Genomic DNA, 20104 nt, shown 5'->3' with positions numbered 1-20104 from the left:
AGACCTGAAAGATGTATGTTTCCTGCAATAGATCAATACTGATTGCCAATAGGCCTACCTCGTTTGGTAGGACATCTTTTTTCTCATCTTCCGAAATCTCGATCGCTTTTTCGTGTGCCTTGCTCTTATGGTGCTTATAAATCTTTTTTTGCAGGTTATTCTGTTGATCACTGCTGACTTTTCCTTGAATCCATTCTTGTGAAAGGTGCACAAAGGTGGATTTTTTTGCGAGCGGCAGGGAGATCAATATACTTTTTGCCCCTTTGCAAATCTCACATCCACATTTTTTATTTTTTTTGAAAAGCCATGGATTACTTTCATTCCACTCACTCCATATTTTCTGTGTCCAGTTAAAAGGCAGGTCATGGGCATCGTCAGGTTCGCTAGTGCAGGTGGTGCCGGCGTCTGTGGCCGTTGTTGAAGCCTCTTCAGGCTCCGCATCGGCAGGCCTCTCCCTCGGTGTGGAGCTGTCAAACTCGGCCCTAACGCCGCTTACAGCCGGCCAACTAAAAGTTATTCCGTTCACGTTGTCATTTTTACACTCCGTCGCTTCTTTGCTTGTGAATCCAAAAGCTGCGAGGCTTGGCTGTTTTCGTTTTGCCATATTTTTTATTACAAAGCCATAGTTAAACAAAATATCAGTATGAAAATATCAAATACCGCGCCAGCATCGCCTGCCGTAACCATAGCAACGTAAGTAGCGTAAAGAATGCAGCGGCGCCACGTACAGATGGCAACGGCCAGAAATATTCCTAAATATAAAACAAATATTCAGAAACTGTAGTGAACAATGACTATTTATTTATTTCAAGAACTTTTATTTGCAGAAACTCAACATTTCTAATCTGTGTGACACAAATATGCACGATTGTTTTGGGCTCCCCCTATTTATCTCAAAGTCGGGCTTCAGGGGAGCTCCCCCTGGCTCCCCCCCATTTCGAACATTAAGCTGTCTTTGGCTCTTTTCTGCTGTAACAATGTACATTCCCCCTCTGTGGGACTATTAAAGGTATTCTGATTCATTTAAGGGACAAACCAGGTGAACATGGGCACTTTCTCTTTTGTCCCCGTGGCAAGTGCAAACCCATGCCATCAGAATGAAATCAATAATTTGTTCCCATCGTCTAACTGTCAGCCATGTCAACAGCTTTCTGCCAGCCATCTCTGCAGAACTTCTCAAGGCAGCTCTCCCTCTCCTCTGTCATTATGCCGTCCCTTAGTCCTTTCTGTCATCGTCATTTGGATTTCGGACTTTTTTAACCACCGACTCCTTTGTGATGTCCTTGATGCCTTCTTTATTTTTGAACAATTAGCAACAGCACCCTGTGTTCTGAAGAACTTTGTGTGCAGATTTTAACAGACCATGTTTGGAATTATCTATATATTCAAGAAAAACACGTTATATCTTATGACTCATTTACCAACCTTGAGAATGAAAGCATAAAAGCAATGACTACCTCTACCGTTTACTTCAGTGTCCTTTAAAGCGAGAACACACTTTGTGTAGGCTTCCCACGTCACTTAAAACCATTTTGTTCTTTCACTAAACTGAAAGAGCACCTTATCTCATGAATTGCATGACGCAGCAGGTTTTTTTTGTGGCACTGATGCAATTGGGTTTCCTGGCTCGGAAATAGGAATTGTTTCATAATCCTCTTTGAAACAACATAACCATTGTGTTCCCTTAAAGCAGGACGTGCACCGACACACTGATTTAAGATATGACCTCACTGGGTGTTAGATCTACATGTTACATGGTCTTCTGTAAAATAGTCTCGACACCGTCACTATTCACTATCTCATAATGGAGATATTCTTTCTGACTGCAGTTTTTTTAGCCATTTCCTCCTGTCTCAGTGAGTCCAGTCTTGCCTCAAAGGTTTTAGACGTTTAAAGTTGCTGCTGAGGGGAAAATTGGCTTCATTTGTGCGATTTTTGAATCTCTAAACACACCGGTGGTCTTTTCTCACCATAATAAAACATAATATGATTTCAAGGCTTGATTGGAAATGCAGCCAGCCGATCCACGGAGAGGAGGGCTCCTCAGGAAATGCATTCGTTACTAAGAAAAGGAGAGTTAAATTGAATTGACCTTATGCAGGAAACGAATGCTTATTAAAGTGCTAAGTGAGCACTGAATGAGCAAACTGTTATACTTACTTGTTCTTTTATACATGACTAAGAAACTGGTAAAAGCCATTTCTTACTTCTCCTTTCATGAAAAGCGTAGCAATTTCTCAGAAGAAGATGCGGAAGCGAGTTCTGCAGTGTCACAAAGACGCTCCTCATATTTAATGCTTTCAACGTACAATAAAGGATTGATCTGAGCAGCTGCGTGCATTAGTGTGTCTCTGGACTCTGCTTTGCTTTCTTTGGGATCCACTGTGGTCTGCAGCTCTTTTTAGCTTCATCATTATTCAATGTTATAATTATAATGTACATGATTGGGAGTTTAAAATACTCATGAGGATCGTGTTGCAGGAGCATGTGACGATCAGTGCTTTGTTATAATAGTGCTGATGGAACACAATGTTCACAGCGTTATATTTTTATCACAGAGACTCTTTAAACTCACTGTATCTGTGTGCTTGTGAAAGAGGAACAGTCATATCGACATATCACAAAATGACTCACCAGCACATCACTGTCAAACATCTCCACCGAACTGAGAAGACGGTTTAAAATAAAACAAACCTCTGTAAGAAGTCTGTACACTAAAGTACTTTTTGTTGAATACTTTGCTTTTGAATCTCGATCTTTTAAAATACTAAGTGAACCGTAGAGTATTAAAAGGTGCCACCGTGTTTAAAATTCAGCTTTTAATGTCACCTAGTCTTATTTATTGTGTTTTTATCAGAGATTTCTAGAGTTTCCTAGTTTGGACTATTTTACTGAGGCAGAACTCAAAACCTTTCGCTTTTTACAACTTTATCAACATTAATGTGGAAAAAATTAAATAAATCTATGCTTGTGATATTTAAAATAAATATATTTTCGGAGTTATAAAGTATAAAAAACTTGACCAACACATGGTCTTAGTGACAATTGGCCTTTATATGTGTGTAAATATATATATAAAATAATGTATTATATTACATTATTGCCTCTGCATTGGATTATTATCAGATAGGGTAATAACTTCATAATTAACTACATCTGAAACCAGAAGTCTGGGGCAAATAATTCCAAGTCTCTTCAGTGAGAATGTCACAAAATGACTTAAAAAGAAAAGCAAAATTCAGGAAAAAAGTCCAAATCAAAAAAAAAAAGTAACATTTTGAAAGAAAAGTAACATTTTGAAAAAAAAGTAACATTTAAAAAAAAAAAAAGTCAAATTCTGAGAAAAAAAGTCTAATTTGAGATGCATTGTGGGACATGTAGTTTATGGGCAACGTGCTTCTGTAAATCATTATACCATATAAACATACAATATTCTTTGCAAGCTTTTGTGGGGCCACAGAAAATGAAGTCACGGGCCGGATTTGGCCCCCGGGCCTTGAGTTTGAAACCCCTGGTCTATGTCTTAATCCAAGGAGGTAAATACGCTGTATATCAAAATAAAGTGCGTTTATTTTTGCCTTTATTTTACAGTTCACAGGACACACACACAAGAGTCAAGAAGACATATGATGAGAAAGTGAGGGGGTGTTTAGCTGGAATTTAACTGGAGTTTAAAATGTTAAGTTGATAAATATCTAAACAAAAGGGGATGCAGTTAGTTTATATTAGAACATAGAAAGAAATAGAGGCTTAATTCATAAAAAGGACAAATAGAAACAATAATATACCGCATGTGGGGGAGGCTATAATTACAGATTGAGACAAAACGGTCATAGTTTCTCAATGGGGGTTTAACATCTTGGCTATTTTAACGTGTTGTGAAAATGGTCTGATGATTGCAGACCAACGATAAACATTCTTTTTCATGTTGTGCCTTTTAGGTAATTAAAATTCAAAAATTAATATGAAACACTGCGAGCGAGTTTAATAAGGCTAACAATAGAATGTAGAATATGGTTCTTTCACACAAGAAAACGTAATCATCTCACATACATTTACATTATCGCCTGCAAACTTGTGCATTATAGAAGTATTCGCATGATGTGAGCCTGCATGAGTACATATCTAGGCCTGTGCATCTGCAGGAGGGTAAACAGTCCACCTGGCAGCACATTGAGCTCTAGTTATAGACTCCATTAGAAGTATCCATATGTACTAATTAGGTCATCTTGACCCTGGCGAGGACAGGAGGGTGCAGAGCGGGGAAATGTGCCAACCTTTCTCTGCTTCGTGGTTGCCCTGCAGTCATGCAGCCATGCAGGAGATGGGCCAACACAAAAGAGGGTGATGTAAGAGCTGAATAAGCTGTGCCCTTTCGGAGGCAACACACACACACACACACACACACACACACACACACACACACACACACACACACACACGCACACACACGCACACATACTGCACTCACCTATAGGTAAGGGTAAAAAGAGTGTGACAATAGCAACTTTTGATATTTCTTTTGTAGCTCGTAGACGAGGATCTGACTAAGAAATGCTGAGATTAAGATGACAGGTCGAGGTGTTGCTTCGCTTCTTGTCATAGACTCTGTCTGAATTGTGTAAATGCATTTCTATAAGACAGACAGAATGGGAGTGAAGTGCTTATATTCAGGGGTTTAAAATATACCAACATTTCGTTCTCAGGTGGATATATTGCTAAAGCTTTTTACCAAGTCAAGGAAAATAAAAGAAGATGATAGTCTTTCAAAGTAGAGCTATGATATAACAAAAAGGTTGAAAGGACAACGTTGACTAAGAAGAAATTAATCAATAAAGTAGAGCCAGATTGCTCTACTTTCACAGTTGACTGACTGCTCACTGCAGGTGGCCAGTTTCTCATTCTGTCCTCATTTAGAAACAACAAAATGCTCTGAGACTGTTTTCATGACATAATTGTATATTCAAAAAGGAGAGAGGTATCACAAAACAGTGGTCAACTGCCAAAGATATCGCCGAAACGCTGCATCTGTGCCTTTCATTTTCTTTGTATATTAAAATGTGGATTTTCTGATGTGGTAATGATTGAAGGACATTGTTCGGATTTTATTGGATTTTTGCATCAATGTGATGATGTTTTTATTTCTCTTTGGGCATTTAATTCACTCATTAACCAAAATAATAAATATTACTGTCTGAATATGAAAAGTTATGTTTATTTGATTAATGAAGCAGATCGCAAATGTATAAAAGGGTCGCTCATAGTGAGTAACCCTCAGATAATAAGAGTGATTTAGCTGTTTTTGGTTTTACTCTTGCTGCTATCAAACAAACAAAGAAAACAGACACAGTAAGTGATAGCTGGTGAACAATGAGAAGCGCTTAGCAGAATAATAACCAAATACTTCCGGCAGGAGTGGCTGATATAAGAAAAGAGCCAATAGAGCGGATTTTGCGCTTACATCTCCCCAGTTGACACATGATCCAAAATGAATACTAGTATTTCTCTATGTGTGAATTAGTTGATGATATGTCAATGTTGAGTTCACAGCTTGTTTCTGCTGCCCCCAGGCGGCCTAAAAAAACAACCGCTATTTAAAAATTAAGAGTGGTGCAAAAAGTTTCTTCATTGTACATCCAGAAAAATATATATATTTTCCTCAATATATATAATTATATACCTATAGAGGATCTCATCACTCTCGCCCACCACTAAAGAGATATTCAAATAAAGAGTAATTGTATTTATTACATACATTACACGTCACTTGTTAGACGCTTGTATCCAAAGCAACTTACATACTCAATACTGTGGGCAATCCCCACAGGAGCAATTTGGGGTGAAGTGTCTTCAGGGACACAACGACATGCTGACTGCAGTGGGGTTTGAACCTGTGACCCCCTGATCCGAACACCAACGCACAACCAACTGCACCACACGCCTCCCTAAAGGGTTTATATTTACCCTTTCTTAATTTAAGTGTCTACAGATATGTTTATCCGGATCCTTCCTTGAGACTACATCTGAATGTATGCTATATGTATCCATAAGAATGTATATTGTTTATGTTAAGGTAAAGTCACTCCAGCTGTGTTTTCTATACAACAACAGTCCCAGCAGCAGGGTCCGGACTGCTCATCGTCTCGCTGTGATGTACGTATCCACTTCTTCCTCCTCCGTTGTTATTCTCGGTAGTTTTTTTATTTTTACAACCCATTGTTATCAAAGCTCCAGTTATTATCTTTGAAAATAAACGCAGAGCAGTCTTCAGTCACATTGGATTAGGAGCCACAACACAGGCTTGTTATGCTATTTTGGAAAGAGAGAGAGATCTCTATTGTCCATGCTGCTTTTCAAATGTTGCATGAAGGACTTTCTTGCATTTATCCGGAGATTATGATTATCTTTGATAAAGAATAAAACATGTAACATGGCTTGAACACATGGTTTGATAGCATGTAAACACCATTGTATGGACTTCAGAGGAAGATGGATGGACACTTTTTGAAACAGTGAAGCTTAAATGTCTGCTCGCCTCAGCAGAGTAACGTCTTTCTTAATAGCCTAGGTGAAAGCACTTTAAACGAGACAATGATGGAGTGGTAATGACAGGAGTGGCAAAGGACAAAGAGGAGAAGGACTTAGTATGGAGAGAGGTGGAAAATAATAGACAGGATAGTGTAAAAATGTTCCCTTGTACAAAGGCAGTGGTTCTGTCTCCTTGAGAGCTGTCTACTCCCTCGTCAGTGAGAAACCCCACCTCCCCCTGAGCTTCTCCCCTCCCCTCACCTCCTCCTTCAGTCTCTGGCCGAGGAATCCCAGGCAGCGTTTAATTGCAGAGTGCAAAAAGCTTTGGTTTGGCTAATGAGCTCAGCAGCACCGGAGCTGGGACTCTCTTAACGCAAATCTCTTGAGAGACAGAAACACATCGGGTGTCCTTTTTCCTGGCGGCTGGATTCTAGGTGGAAGAGAAAGGAGGAAGTCCTAAATTCAGGTACAGACGACTCTGTGAGAGAATATACCAGAGGCAGGATACGGAGTAAGGAGAGGTGGAGTGAGAGAGAGGAGAGCGGGAGAGGGGAGGAAACGGGAAAAACACAGTCACAGAGAGAGAGCGAGAGAGAGAGCGAGAGAGAGAGAGAGAGAGAGAGAGAGAGAGAGAGAGAGAGAGAGAGAGAGAGAGAGAGAGAGAGAGAGAGAGAGAGACTAGAAGCCTGCAGCAGCAAATGAGACAGAACAACGAGGCGGGAGAGGTAGAGAGACGGGAGGGAGGTGGAGAGGGGCCCCGTGCAGGAGAGAGGGCTACAGGGTGAGGAAGAAGGAGTTGAGAAAAAGTTAGAAGAAGTAAGAGAAAGAGGGTCCAGGAAAAGAGTGGTGCAAAGATTAACAACTCCAGGAGAGAAGAAGAAGAAGAAGAAGAAGAAGAAGAAGAAGAAGAAGAAGAAGAAGAAGAAGAAGAAGAAGAAGAAGAAGAAGAAGAAGAAGAAGAAGGGAAACAACAGACAGGAAGGAAGGGGAGGTTCTGGGTAGAGAGGAGGTAAAAAGAATTTTAAAAAAGAGCTGAAGAAAAGTTTTCCTTGTGGGAAGACGCAGATGAGGAAAACAGAGCGAGTGAATGAGAGAGCCGAGAGGGGAGGAAACCAATTGTTTTCTAAGGCGTTTTCCACTCAAGCCCCTGGACTTCTTTGGACATGTACACAGAAGGCGCACAAACAACGGGACACCACCGGTTTCACCAGCAGCAGCAGCACATCAACAACAACACAAGCCCCTGCTCCTGCCAGCACTGCGCCCTCTACGATCCGCCAGCGTTCAGCCATCACGGTGGGCCAGGATACCCACCAGCATCAGAGAGACACACGGACCACCCATCTCTGGACTGCAGGAGAGACATCCAGGCTCCTCGGGTTAAAGATGTAGGAGGGAGAGCTTTGGTGGTGGACAGAGCAGAGAGGAGCGGTCATCGCAGCCCACAGAGGAGGCCTGTGTTCGGGGGGCCGGACCCTCACAGCCAGTCACACGACTTCAGCCAAGTTTGCCCCTGGGAGCTGAACCCTGCCCAGTGGAGCTACCCTCCGCAGCCCGGGGTGAGACACTACCCGTCTGTCAGGGAACAGTGTGGCTGTGTGGGGCGCGGCGACACCAAGGCACACCCCTTTAAAGCCGGGATACCTCATCCTCTCCCACATCTTCAGGTCAAAGGTCAAGGGTACCGACACAGGAGGACGGTCCGGTACGTCTGCGTGGACGAGGAGGAGGAAAGTTATGTTTGTAAATCTGAGAACTATCATTCGGAGCCACATAAGCCTCATATAGGTCATATCAAGCCGAATGGCCACTGTGGACCGAGGGCGGTGTTCTTCGAGGGAGGGGAGGAAAGAGATAGAGATCAGGACCGGAGCAGACTGAAGGGTGGATCAGAGGAGGGCTGTAATGGACGCAGTGGCTCTCACAAAGGGTTTTTCCCCACAGAAGTCCCCCAAAAACAGTTGAACCAAAGCAGACAGAAGGGGTCCTGCGTCCCACCCTCTGGCATCACCAACCCCAGTCCTGAGCCCTCGAAACTGACGACTCGCAGCGACCACCGGAGCCAGGAGGCGGCGAAGCAGAAGAGGAGGCAGGACTCAGTGAGGGATCAAATCAGACAAGTGGTGACAAATCTGGAGGATGTGTTGGGGGGTCTGAAGCAGGTTCACGTGGAGATGAAAGAGGTAGGAGGGTCTATTATTATGGATGTTTATTCTTTACATGCAGATCTCCTCCGGATATAGTGACATTTAAAACGATCATCACAAAGCTCAGATGTCGGGACACACGTCTGTGTTCCTGTACTGCATTGTTTGTGACACCTCTTACCGAAGTGATGATTGAGATTGGTTTGCTCTGACCTTTAGCAGAACGCTGCGATAATTGGCAGCAAGCCGGCCAGCACTTTGAAAAGCTTGGCTTGAGACCGTTACTAAATTGTGCCTTGCTCTTACAGTCTCCATTTTATATCTAGCTGTAAAATAGCATTGATTCACAGCTAAATGTAGATGTGCAAGGGCTAACATATAGTCAGGCAGCAACATTACGAGTCAAACAGCTTTATGAACGTGAATTAGGACAGTTGGCAACAAAAGGGTTTGAGTGGATGTGGATTAATGCTTCAACTTTAGCACAGTCAGTGACAAACATGTGGTTATAAATATACTCAAGAGGTGGAAGACGAGATATTTTACTATGCAGCAATTCAGCAATTCAACATACTCCATTACCAGTAAAAGCCCTGCATTTAGATACTGCACACAGGAGTTAGGAGCACAGAAGAATTATCACCAAAAAAAGAATAACAAATGAAAGTACTAATTCATGATTCTAGCTGTTAGTTTGTATTCATATAACTGTAAAGCCCCCTGAGACAAATGTGTGATATTGGGCCATATAAAAAAACTTTGATTGATGTTAGGTTTGAACTATTTAAACAGCTAGATAGTTTAGTCCAGAGTTCGCCAACCACGGGGTCGTGCCCCTCCAAAGGGTCAGGAGATAAATCCAAGCGGTTGTGAGATGGTTAAGGGAGAGGAGAGAGGACAAAGTAAATCCATCTTTGTACATTGTTGGCAATACTTTTTGTGAAATACTGGAAAGCTGTACTTCTTTTTTAAATGACAATGAAACTTCTCTCTTTAGAGGTGAAACTTATCTTTGGTAGAACTGAAAAGAACAACAATTGGTTCTTTAAAAAGGGGCTTTAAATTAATAGATTTTATTTTGTGTCGGGTCACAGGCCCCAAAATGTTTGGAAACACTGCTTTAAAATTAAGAATCCTTTGTTTTGTTAAAGATTATTATGTAAAATCGTGATATGAAAAGTACATGATGACCATAGCTGTCAAGAGTTTGAATTGTAGTGTACGTAGAAGTCATAAGTGGATTCCATTTGAAATACCCCCAAAAAAAAGTGCTCTCCATTAGTAAGTCTGGACACGTATTCACTCTCATTATTATCATTCAGGTGGTCGAGCAGATTGATCGTCTCACAGCGAGTATCGACCTCAGCGATGAGGCGCCATGCATCACTCAGGGGACGTCCAGTTACTTATCCTCTCACCCTGGCGACCTCAGGCTGGCCCTGCTGCCCAATCACAAGCCTGCTCCGGTCCCGATGTCGCAACACGTGGAAGAAGATCGCATCATCTTAAGAACAAACTCTCCTTCTCCTGTTCACATGGCATCCGTCGTTAAAACCAGCCGCTTCACTCCACCCATCCACAATAAAGACATCAACCATGAGAGGCCGGGGTTAAATGGCCACCCGCCTCACCTGTATCCCCCCAGAGACCCCCACCATGTTGGCCAAACACACCCTGAGAAACTCCCACACAGCCTGGACCCTAAAGTCATTATCGGGAACAGCACTTCTAATTCTAGGACTCAGAAGCCGCCTGTATACCCCCAAAATGGGCGCTGTGGGAAGGGCCCTCATCCGAAGCCTGTGAGACCCCCTGTGTACCCCGAGAGAGGCAGGGAGAGCACCAGCATGGTGTGAGGAAGGGGGAAGTGGTCTGCCCCGGTGCCAAAGGGGGCCTGAAACATGAGACCCTGCTGCAGCGAGTGGAGGTCAGAGTGGGACCAGGCAGGGGAACAACTCATGGTGAGTTCACACACTAGAGGACTTTTCTCCCCCTCTATTTACACTGTTGATGTTTCCATCTCAGCTGATGACGTCGGCCTTGTTTACTGGCAGCGTAGTTTTCAAAGTCACTAAATGAATTGCAGTGTTTCTCCCGGGTTACAAAAAAGGGTTTATGTGTGTGTTTGATGTCTCAGTGTGTGTGTGTGATGTCTGTGTGTGGGCGGCAGCGGAGGGGGCGTGACGTGTCTGCTGTTGTTGATGTCACATGATTCTTCACCACACTGCAAAATGTGTCAGTCTGGGCTAGGGAAATGAGAAATGTGTATTTGTTTTTCAGTTTAGTGACACATTTGGTTGCAATCATCCTGGAGGGTGATACAACTCCATATGTTGAAGTACAGTTGAACTTTTATGAGTAGATTTAAGTTGTATCTGATCTTGCAAAACAACACTACTACCAATCTTAAAACCTTCATCTCAAAATTGTAAAAAAAGTAGAAAAGATTTTGACAACTGTTTTCATCACATCGACCTGAAAGCAAAAAGGAGGATCAAATCTCAATGGAGACTTCTTTTTTGCAGTGTTGCTGCTTAGTCATTACTTCGAAGGAACTGAAAGTTGGCGGGAGCTCAGACGTTTTTGGCAAAGGAAGACCCCACAGCCGCTTGACTGAAATCATGTGACACAAACGAGGCGTCATTATATTTACAGGAAGAGCTTTACTTCAGAAATGGCTTAGTTTACTGTCAGATGAGGAGCTTTCTTCTCGTGCCACAGAGTTAATAACAAGATGACGATGATGAGAAAGTGCCTGCAGCAGATGTGGGGAATTAAACATACAGTTCCTTCTTTACAGAAGCTGCAGACCTGCATGTTTCTGCACTTCCCTCTTGTGCAGAGTATGCGTAACTGCAATCTATTTTTCTAGCCTGTCTGAGTTGGGCAAGCACAATCTGGTTTTAATCATAAAACCTCCTGGCCACGTGCCAGAAAAGAGCGAGGCAAACTCTTGGTATATTCGTGACGTCGTCCATATAAACATCAGCACAGTGAAGCAGCTCCTCACTTTGTGCTGCAGCGAGAGACGCGCTAAAGCTTCAGGTCGAGGCTGGCAGCCAGAAAATCGGGGCGAAAAAGTGCATATGCTTGAGTTGTCATTTATAGAGAGACAAGAGTTTAATTAGTTGAAAGTGTAATGTAGCCGTTCAACACGGCACTCTCTTTTCACTTTCAAAGTCTTTCAAAGCAGCTGACATTTTAAAGGCCTGAATTATCCAAATTAATCACCCAGAGCAGATTTGGTGTAAAAAATGCTAGCACAACATATTTTATACTACGCAACCCAGTGGCTGGCACACGCACGCACGCACGCACACACGCACGCACGCACGCACGCACGCACGCACGCACGCATAAAAAGTAGGCTAACAAACTAAAAAAAGGAAAGGACAATAGGTAATATGAAATACATCAATACTTGATTACCCATAGAGAAATGTAAGTGTTTTCTTAGAAAAAAAAAAGCATATTATATTTGAAGGGACATCTATTTGTTCTGAAAGTAATAATAAACTTCCTAGCGCTGTAGTTTTAAGGGATCAACAATTGCTCATGTGTTGTTCATGGATAGACAAAGGAGAAATGGAAAAACAAATTAGCTTAAAACAAGGCTGGGTTAGGATACTGTTTAACCCCGAAGATGAAAAAGAAAGTGATGCAAATTCGGATAATTATATTCAAACTAAGGCTGATACGAACTCGGTAATTGCCCCCCAGATCCCTGAGGCCTTACAAGCCCCAGCTGTGTCCGTCAAAATAATAATGGGTCCTGTGTCTTCAATTTTAAAGAGGACATATTATACTAATTTAAGTAAGTAAGAACTCCCTCTGGGGGGAACTTTGGGATTGTAGCCCTTGCAGACCATTGACATGAAACAAACCTTTAAAACACAGGAAAGGGAATAAAAAAAAGGTGTAACAGAGCCTCTTTTCAAACGTCATTATTGCAGTTTATTTAGTGCTTTCACGGGGCACATTCCTGATTAGATTTCTGCTTAATAAGATTGCCACATACAAATTGGTGCACTGCAGTCTTGAGGCCAGGTCGTGTTCCTGCGTAGGAGTCCTGGATTCTGCAGATGGGCTGAACGTGACACTCATGTTTATTCTGTTTTCAGATCTGTTCTTGTTGGAAAAGCAACAGGTTTCACACAATAAATCAAATAAATTAGCTTATTTATTTGATTTGAATGCAGAATTGGATCCTGATGAAACACTCACAATCTGAGCAAATAAGTGACTCATAGATAATATAATAATGACACATAAGATCATAACCATTCATGATTTTATACTTTCAGTCTATACTTCACTTCTTTTTCTACTTTGTGCTTTGTATTCACATTATGTGATAGTGTGCTTTGTGCTTCTGTTGCTGCACAATTGATCGCCTTTTGATTGCATAAAGTGAGAGTCAATAGGGGAGCGCAGCTCATGTTTGCCGCAGGGTAGTCTGACCCAGCCCAGTCTCCTAAAAATAACATCCCATACAATGAAAAACAATAACGTTTTGAGGGAAACATATTTTATCCTAAATTATGGTCCCAGTTTTTACACACGCGGTTACGTTTTGGCAGCGAAAATACTTAGTTAAGTTTATTTAAAGAGTATGGTTTGGGTTCAAATTAAGACGTTTTTTACGCAACTTAAAGAGGCTCTGATACTCCTTTCAGTTTCCAATTATTCCAATTAAAATACTTTCCAGTATTTTGTGCCTCTACTGTGAAATGTCTCCATGCTTTAATGTTCAAAATGGTCTTTATTTTTCTCAAACTGCCTGTGCTGCAGCACCCTCTTTTTAGCTGTCCGGCTCCGTTGTGATCAACCGCTTAGAGATGTCCCGCCCCTTAGCCAATCACATACAATGTGTTGCAGCGCTAGCCAATAGAAGAGTGAGTGTTACATCGTGATGTCCCTCTGTTACAGAAGGCAACAAAGGAGTCCAATGTTACCTTTTGTTTGAAAGTTTAAACAAGTCAAATGTGACATTAAATTCCCATCGAAATGTAATGGACAATACATTTTTTGTGTCCCTACCCTAACATGACTTTTTTGGGACGATTATATTGAAAAAAACATTTTATTTTCAGAAACAAGGACCTGCATAAATGTCCTCACTCTCAAGGTCTAAAGCTAGCATTGGACTTTAGAAAGACAAAAGCACATAAGCAAGCACATGTGGCTCTTGATAAAATCTGGTTTACAGAGCTCCTCCACAAGTGAGGCAACATGACTCACGACACACACACACACACACACACACACACACACACACACACACACACACACACACACACACACACACACACACACACACATACACATACACACACACACACACACACACACACACACACACACACACACACACACACACACACACACACACACACACATCTGGGATCACTGAGGTACAGAGTCTAAATGTCTCTCTTTTTTTGTTGTTATGATGTTTCCAGCAGGAGCTGATGCCACTGAGAGGAGCTGTCAGCGGGAAACAGAGCACGGCCTGAAGGTGGGGATATTTCCAAAGGGAAAACTCCCCCCAAGAGTCGACCTGCGACCGTACGTCACGCAGACACAGGAGCATGGAGGAGTGGAAGTCAAACCTCTGAGAATTTAAGCTCTACTGCTTCTGTTGAGGGAGATGCAAATATTAAGCAGTACAGGGTAAACTGTGAAGATAAGGAATCTTTTCATAGCAATGTTTATTTATTTTATAATGTTTTTTTATTGTAAAGAAATCTATTTTCAGGCAGCTCCCACTAATCTGGATACTTAATGTATGCTATATCAAGATTTGTATCATCTAAGCTATAAAAGATATGTTACAAATAAAGACTGTTTTTCTCAAGGTTGAATGGTTGTTAAAGTATGTAACAAAACAATCAGCAAAGAGGCAGAGATATTAAACATTTAGAGATTAAATTGCAAAACAACAGACTTCACACAAATCAATCTGACTTCTCAATTGAGAGGTTGCATTGACAGCTGAATGTCCCACATTTCAATAAGAAATAAAATAATTGACACAAGCATTTCATTGCCCCCGACTCTGGTAAATAATTTATGCATTCACTTAGTCTGACATAGTAATCTCAAATGGTTGTGGATGTTGTGAAAATACTTCTCTGGCTGATCTGGAGATGCCGGTGTGAGATCTCTCCTGGCCTTATTCTGTCAGGGCGTCACAGGCCAGCCCGGCCACAGTCTGTGTTTCTGTTTGTTTCAATCTTGTCTGAGATTTTCTCCACTCTGCTCTCACAAAGTGCTTCTGCTGCTATCAGAGCACACCGCTTCCCCTCTGCTACTGAAATGATCCATCCACATCACAAAGCATTCCTCACTTTCTGTCTGTTTTTATCACTGCTGGAGAGCTACAGTATTGGGTCTGATTAAAGATGACAAACTGTTCTGACCACTTTGTCACTCACTGTCTGCATCTTATAGTCATACTGTTATGATGGCGAATGACAGTGGAGATGGCAAAGAGTCAATAAAGCGCTGAAGGTCGGACAGATAGTTGAGGTTAAGTGTTAAAGAGCAATATCAATTGTCAAAAGCAAGATTTTAAATCGGCACCCTGAACATCCTTTTATATCATGATTCAATAATGGTATATACTAGGGCATTTTATTATTGAATAATCGTCCCGTTACTTCCCATGAGTCATCTTTAAGAGTTTAATATGTCAGGAAATTGTGATACATTTCCTCAGTGAAACCGAAAATCAGGGCCGTCTAGGAAAACTGCTATAACTGTCCAGCTTTAGTCATAAAGAGATGCCAAGAAACATCAAGATGGATGGGGGGAATCAACTCAGTGAACAACAGACACCAAGGATGCTGGCTGATGAAGAAGACGAAGTACGCTAGGTAGCCAATATAAGGCTTAGTCATCTTGCCAAATAGTGAGCCTGTGTAGATGTATGAAAACTATGTTAGAACTGGTTTATAAATGGTTCTTAATGATCAATAAAGTGTTTACAACCTAATTAATAAAGTAATTATAAACCCTTTATGAATCCTTTATAAGGGTAGGGTTATTGTAAAGTGGTACCGAAGACTCAAATAGCTCTTATTTAAATCACAATGTCCTAAATGTTTTTTTAATTCCCTATAAGCTAAATCCAGAGATATCTGTAGTGCTCTTTTTGGCTTTATATGCCAGTAAGCAACTATTATAGGATTGAAAATGGCTGTATGACTGATAATGCTGTATCCAGTTCTCTTTATACATCTTAGGTTGCGGCGAGCCCACTAAATAATAAATATGCTCAAATTAATCTAACGTTCCATCAAACAACTACAGACATGCATTAAACTATTCAATTTAAATGTTATTTAACAACAAAAAAAGGTCTACATCCTCACATTTAAGAAACTGGAACCTGATAATGTTTTCTTAATAAATGCCTCAAGTGATTGACTGGACTATTAAATCATGTGCAGCATTGTATCTCTTCAAATCTGTGTTTTATTGCAAGATCAAATATGAAATATTGTTATAGCTTAGTCATGAACTGTGTCAGAAAATGTTCCATATTCCAGATACAACATCACTCTGCGTGCTATTCATAGGAGAGGCCTGTTTTGGCAGCGAGATAAAAGTATTGTCTTAAAAAGACCTTTCCCCAAACTCTTCTATTTCTAACTCCAACTTTCAAAACAAATGTCTTGTTCCGAACGCTTTGTGAATGCCAAGTTGGAATCGGAAAAAAAATCATCAATCCTCAATCCTCAGAGCGATCACTTTAAGGTCTGCTGGCCTGGATCTCAGTAATGTCTGCTGCACCTAAAGCCTCTTGGACTTTGAGAAAGGCCATGTCTCGGCCGGCTGTCCAAGTCTGAGCCTTTCTGCATACCCAGTCTATGAATCTTGTCAGACAGAAGGCACACCGTTTGAGCCCTTGGCCGTGCCGCCTTAGCAAATACAGGAATGACTCTGGAATTTCAGACAGAGATTCAGACCAAGAACAGCACTCGCTCGTTTGTCTTATCTACCCAAAAATAATACATAAGTAGGATGCTGGTAATACCACAAGTGTCAGATTGCTGTCTAGAGGAGTATTGTTTCCTGGTGTGTTTGGATTCTGGATGGAAAACCACAACATGCTGAACAACTTCATTCTGAGAGGCTACAACCTGATACTGACACACTCATCAGTGCTAATAACCCCAACAAACCTCAGAACAGTTTGGAAACAGGCAGGAAGACAGAAAACAACTTAAAGGAATAACGTGTAGTTCTAATTGATGGAAAGTGAATTCACTGGAAAAACAAAGAGATCAGATTTAAAATAAGCTATGTCACAAATTTGAAAGCCAATCAGCCTCTGAGATACAAAAGTCAGCAAAGAAATCTGAAACGTCAGTACAGAAAGTTTGTATTGTTTAGCGTGGTGACATTTGTGAAAGGATCTCAAACCAGGGCATGAACTTTCCTTCTCTATCGACCAAAAAAAAAACTGAAAATCGTTGTACATTTCACAATCAGGAATGTTGTGTCAGCCACTACCAGTTACAAGCTAGCAAGCTAACAAGCCACCAAGCTAAAAAGCTAACAATCTAAGAGCCAACATAAGCAAATAAAAGATGCTAACTTACCCTTCTGAATCGTCTGCTGGTCGTCGATTTTGTTGCACAGCAAACTCCTCATCCGAGTCCAAGCCATACTTGCCAACCCTCCCGATTTTCGCGGGAGACTCTCGATTTCACTGCACTCTCCTGGTTTCCTCCCGGGGTTAAATTTCTCCCGCATTTCTCCCGATTTCTGACAAAATCAGATTTACTCAGGACTGTTTCCACTCGGACTTTAATACAGCTACACCATTGTTTGGTTTCCATGGTAGCGCGTCTCTTTAGTAGAGCGCGCAACGGAAAGGTGAAGGCAGATAGTCACAGAAAAACTGAACAAGAATCGACAACTCTAACCTCTGCTCACTCCTTTCCTATAAAATACAGGTCTAGCCCACACATATGCTCCATCAAGGATGGTGCTACAGGCCGCCAGGCAGTGCACTTAGAACTACAATAAGCATGTTAATGTTAATCTAACAGCTCCGGCGATCCACTAGCACCAACCCCCCGTTTTGAAATGCTCCCGATTTCTGAGGTCTCAAGATTGGCAGGTATGAGTCCAACATGTCTGAATGTTTTAGCCTTATTGTACAGCTCCTTCCACGAGTCAACATAGGAGCACAACAGTAGTGGGCAGGGTGCTTTAGCATATTTTTATATTTATATAGACAGAATTAAGAATTTAATCACACCACAGTATTTTTTATTTAAAACAGATAAGAGGGAAGGGAATCAGCTAAGAAATAGTTGGATAATCAACACTGAAGACCTGTGAGGGAATGAGGCCCGCTTATATAATGCAAGGCTGATTAGTGAAATGGGAAGGAGGTGAGGAAGTGAGCGGGGAAGGTTACGTGATGGAAAAGGCGGGGAAAAGGGTATTGCAGGGCAGGAGGGAGCAGGAACAGCAGAGCAGACAACAGGATAAACACAGCTTTTAGATCTATTATATAACATCTTGGAAATCAAACTTACAAAGTGTTTTATAACAGGACAGAAAACAACCTTAGTAGATACTCCAAGTTGTGTTTTTTTTTTTTTTTTAAAGAAAAACTGATTACTGTGGGCTATTAACAAGATAACTTTGTACACATGATTGTTCTAAAGTCATATAATAAATACTTGTAGAAGAACTCACAACTAAAGTAATTTAGATTTCTTTGGACTGAGTTTCCATTTAAACAGAAAAGTGCAATCCACTGTAAGATCAATCCGTTTTCTTTCTGTAGTCATGAAAACAACAATTGTAAGTAGACAATCAAACAAAAAATTCACTATTATATATATTTTTTAAAAGGTCTTATAGTGTTATTTCCCATAAAATAAGAAACTCACTTTATTTGTGGGTTGTCACTTTAGGAGTGAACAAAATAGAACAGATTACTTTACAGAATAATGAACACATGTGTTTGAAGTGAGTGCTGAAGAGTTTACAGAGAGTACAGTGGATCAACAATAAAAAGAAAATCAAATTCTTTGAGCCAACTCTCCAAATACCACCCAAGTCACAATACCACCCAGCTTGAGAGAGGAACACAATTCATCATGACTCCAAGATGACTGCCCTGCATTTTGTTTCAGCGCGTTATGTATTTTTCACACATTTACGAGGCTCTGTCTGCTGGTTGTGTAAGTGACCCCTGGGGTGAGGAAGTAGCCCAGTAAATCTGCCCTACACGCCCTCGCTGGTCTGTGGCTGACCCCAGCGCTGTTCTTAATCTCAACGGGATGACAGAAATGCTGAGGAATTTCTCTGCTCTGTGCCTAAACCAACCTGTCAAGACGCTCTTCTTAGGCTGTGCACGTTCCTCTGTTACGTCCCCGTCGGCTCTCACGTTGCCCCGTTTTGTTGAAATATGACCTGCAAATACCAAACCCTGGCCTCTTCAAACACACTGCCCACCTACGTACAGATGCATCCGGAAAATGTCTCTCCTTGCTACAGTATGTTCAGTGTTGGCTGCAGGCAGATGGCAAAAAATCCCAGCCCCCTCCTTACCGTATACCTGTATGCTGGGTTGTGTGTTTTGAAGCAAAATGAGAGGTGCCAGCCTAGCGCTTTTTTTCTGGTCTTTGCCAAAGCTGTTCTGTGCTTGTGTAAGGCTAACGAGAGCCTCCGTCCAGATGCTAGTGCGAAGCTCTACAGCTGAGCAAACAGTCACCGTCTTCTCTATAGCATGACATGTTTAAAATGACATGCCCGTCCAAAAAGGAGGAGACCAGCTGAGTTCTGAGGAACGAAATGAGCCAGACATTCATCACCTGATCGGCTTGTTAGAACCGCTTAAAGTTCAACATCCCTTGAATTTGTATTGGCTCTTGGGCTGACAATGTTAGTCTGACTTTGAAGTGAATAAAGAACTTTGTTAAGAGAGTGAAAAGTGAGTCAAATCTGTATTTTTCTTTCAGCTTCAGTTGTACTTTGTAACTTTGTGTGTGTAGAATTTTTAGATCAGACCTTTAAATGTAAGTTTTTCCTACTGCGACCTTTTGCCAAAATAGTTACTGTCTGTAAATTGGGAAAATTCCCAGACAGGCAAGAATGGAGTTGACTGAATGGGAGATGGGGGGATTTTCCAGACACTTTCAATAACACAGACAATCTACTCTGGCAGGGAAGCACCTCTGTGACTTCAAATGTAAACCATTTCAATTGGGCTTAATCTTCCCGGTTCGCTGCTTCTTTAAGCTGAGACTCAGTGTTCTGTTTCGCTGTAAATACCAAACATCTGTGCATTAAACAGAGTATACATTGTCTGGAGCCTGTATGTTTTCCAGTACATCATTCAAGACCTTCAATATATATAAAAAGAGTGATTTGTTGGAGATAAACACATCTTTGAGTCA

The 20104-nt window shown here is 41.4% G+C and overlaps 1 protein-coding gene across 2 annotated transcripts; it reads left to right on the top strand.

The window, feature by feature from the left end:
• Positions 1-6073: 6073 nt before the first annotated feature.
• On the top strand, positions 6074-14716 carry LOC307018794 (uncharacterized protein). 2 transcript variants are annotated; one of them, XM_079649222.1, is made up of 3 exons: positions 6074-8711; positions 9998-10636; positions 14141-14716. In XM_079649222.1, exons 1-2 carry the CDS (start codon positions 7692-7694, stop codon positions 10529-10531), a joined length of 1554 nt encoding a protein of 517 aa, XP_079505348.1. In that variant the 5' UTR covers positions 6074-7691; the 3' UTR covers positions 10532-10636; positions 14141-14716. The 2 variants fall into 2 exon arrangements, with proteins under 2 accessions (XP_079505348.1, XP_079505347.1); XM_079649221.1 differs by having other exon boundaries at positions 14138-14716.
• Positions 14717-20104: the final 5388 nt, after the last annotated feature.

This window comes from Notothenia rossii, assembly GCF_949606895.1.
Source record: "Notothenia rossii genome assembly, chromosome: 9".
Classification (NCBI taxonomy): domain Eukaryota; kingdom Metazoa; phylum Chordata; class Actinopteri; order Perciformes; family Nototheniidae; genus Notothenia; species Notothenia rossii.
This window is presented reverse-complemented; position numbering and strand designations above follow the sequence as displayed.

What these genes read in the sequence shown, in the direction of transcription:
- LOC307018794 (XM_079649222.1), top strand. Translation starts at nt 7,692, where the DNA reads ATGTACACAGAAGGCGCACAAACAACGGGACACCACCGGTTTCACCAG. An exon ending in TTCACGTGGAGATGAAAGAG is followed by an intron (nt 8,712 to 9,997) that starts GTAGGAGGGTCT and finishes ATTATCATTCAG; the next exon opens with GTGGTCGAGCAGATTGATCG.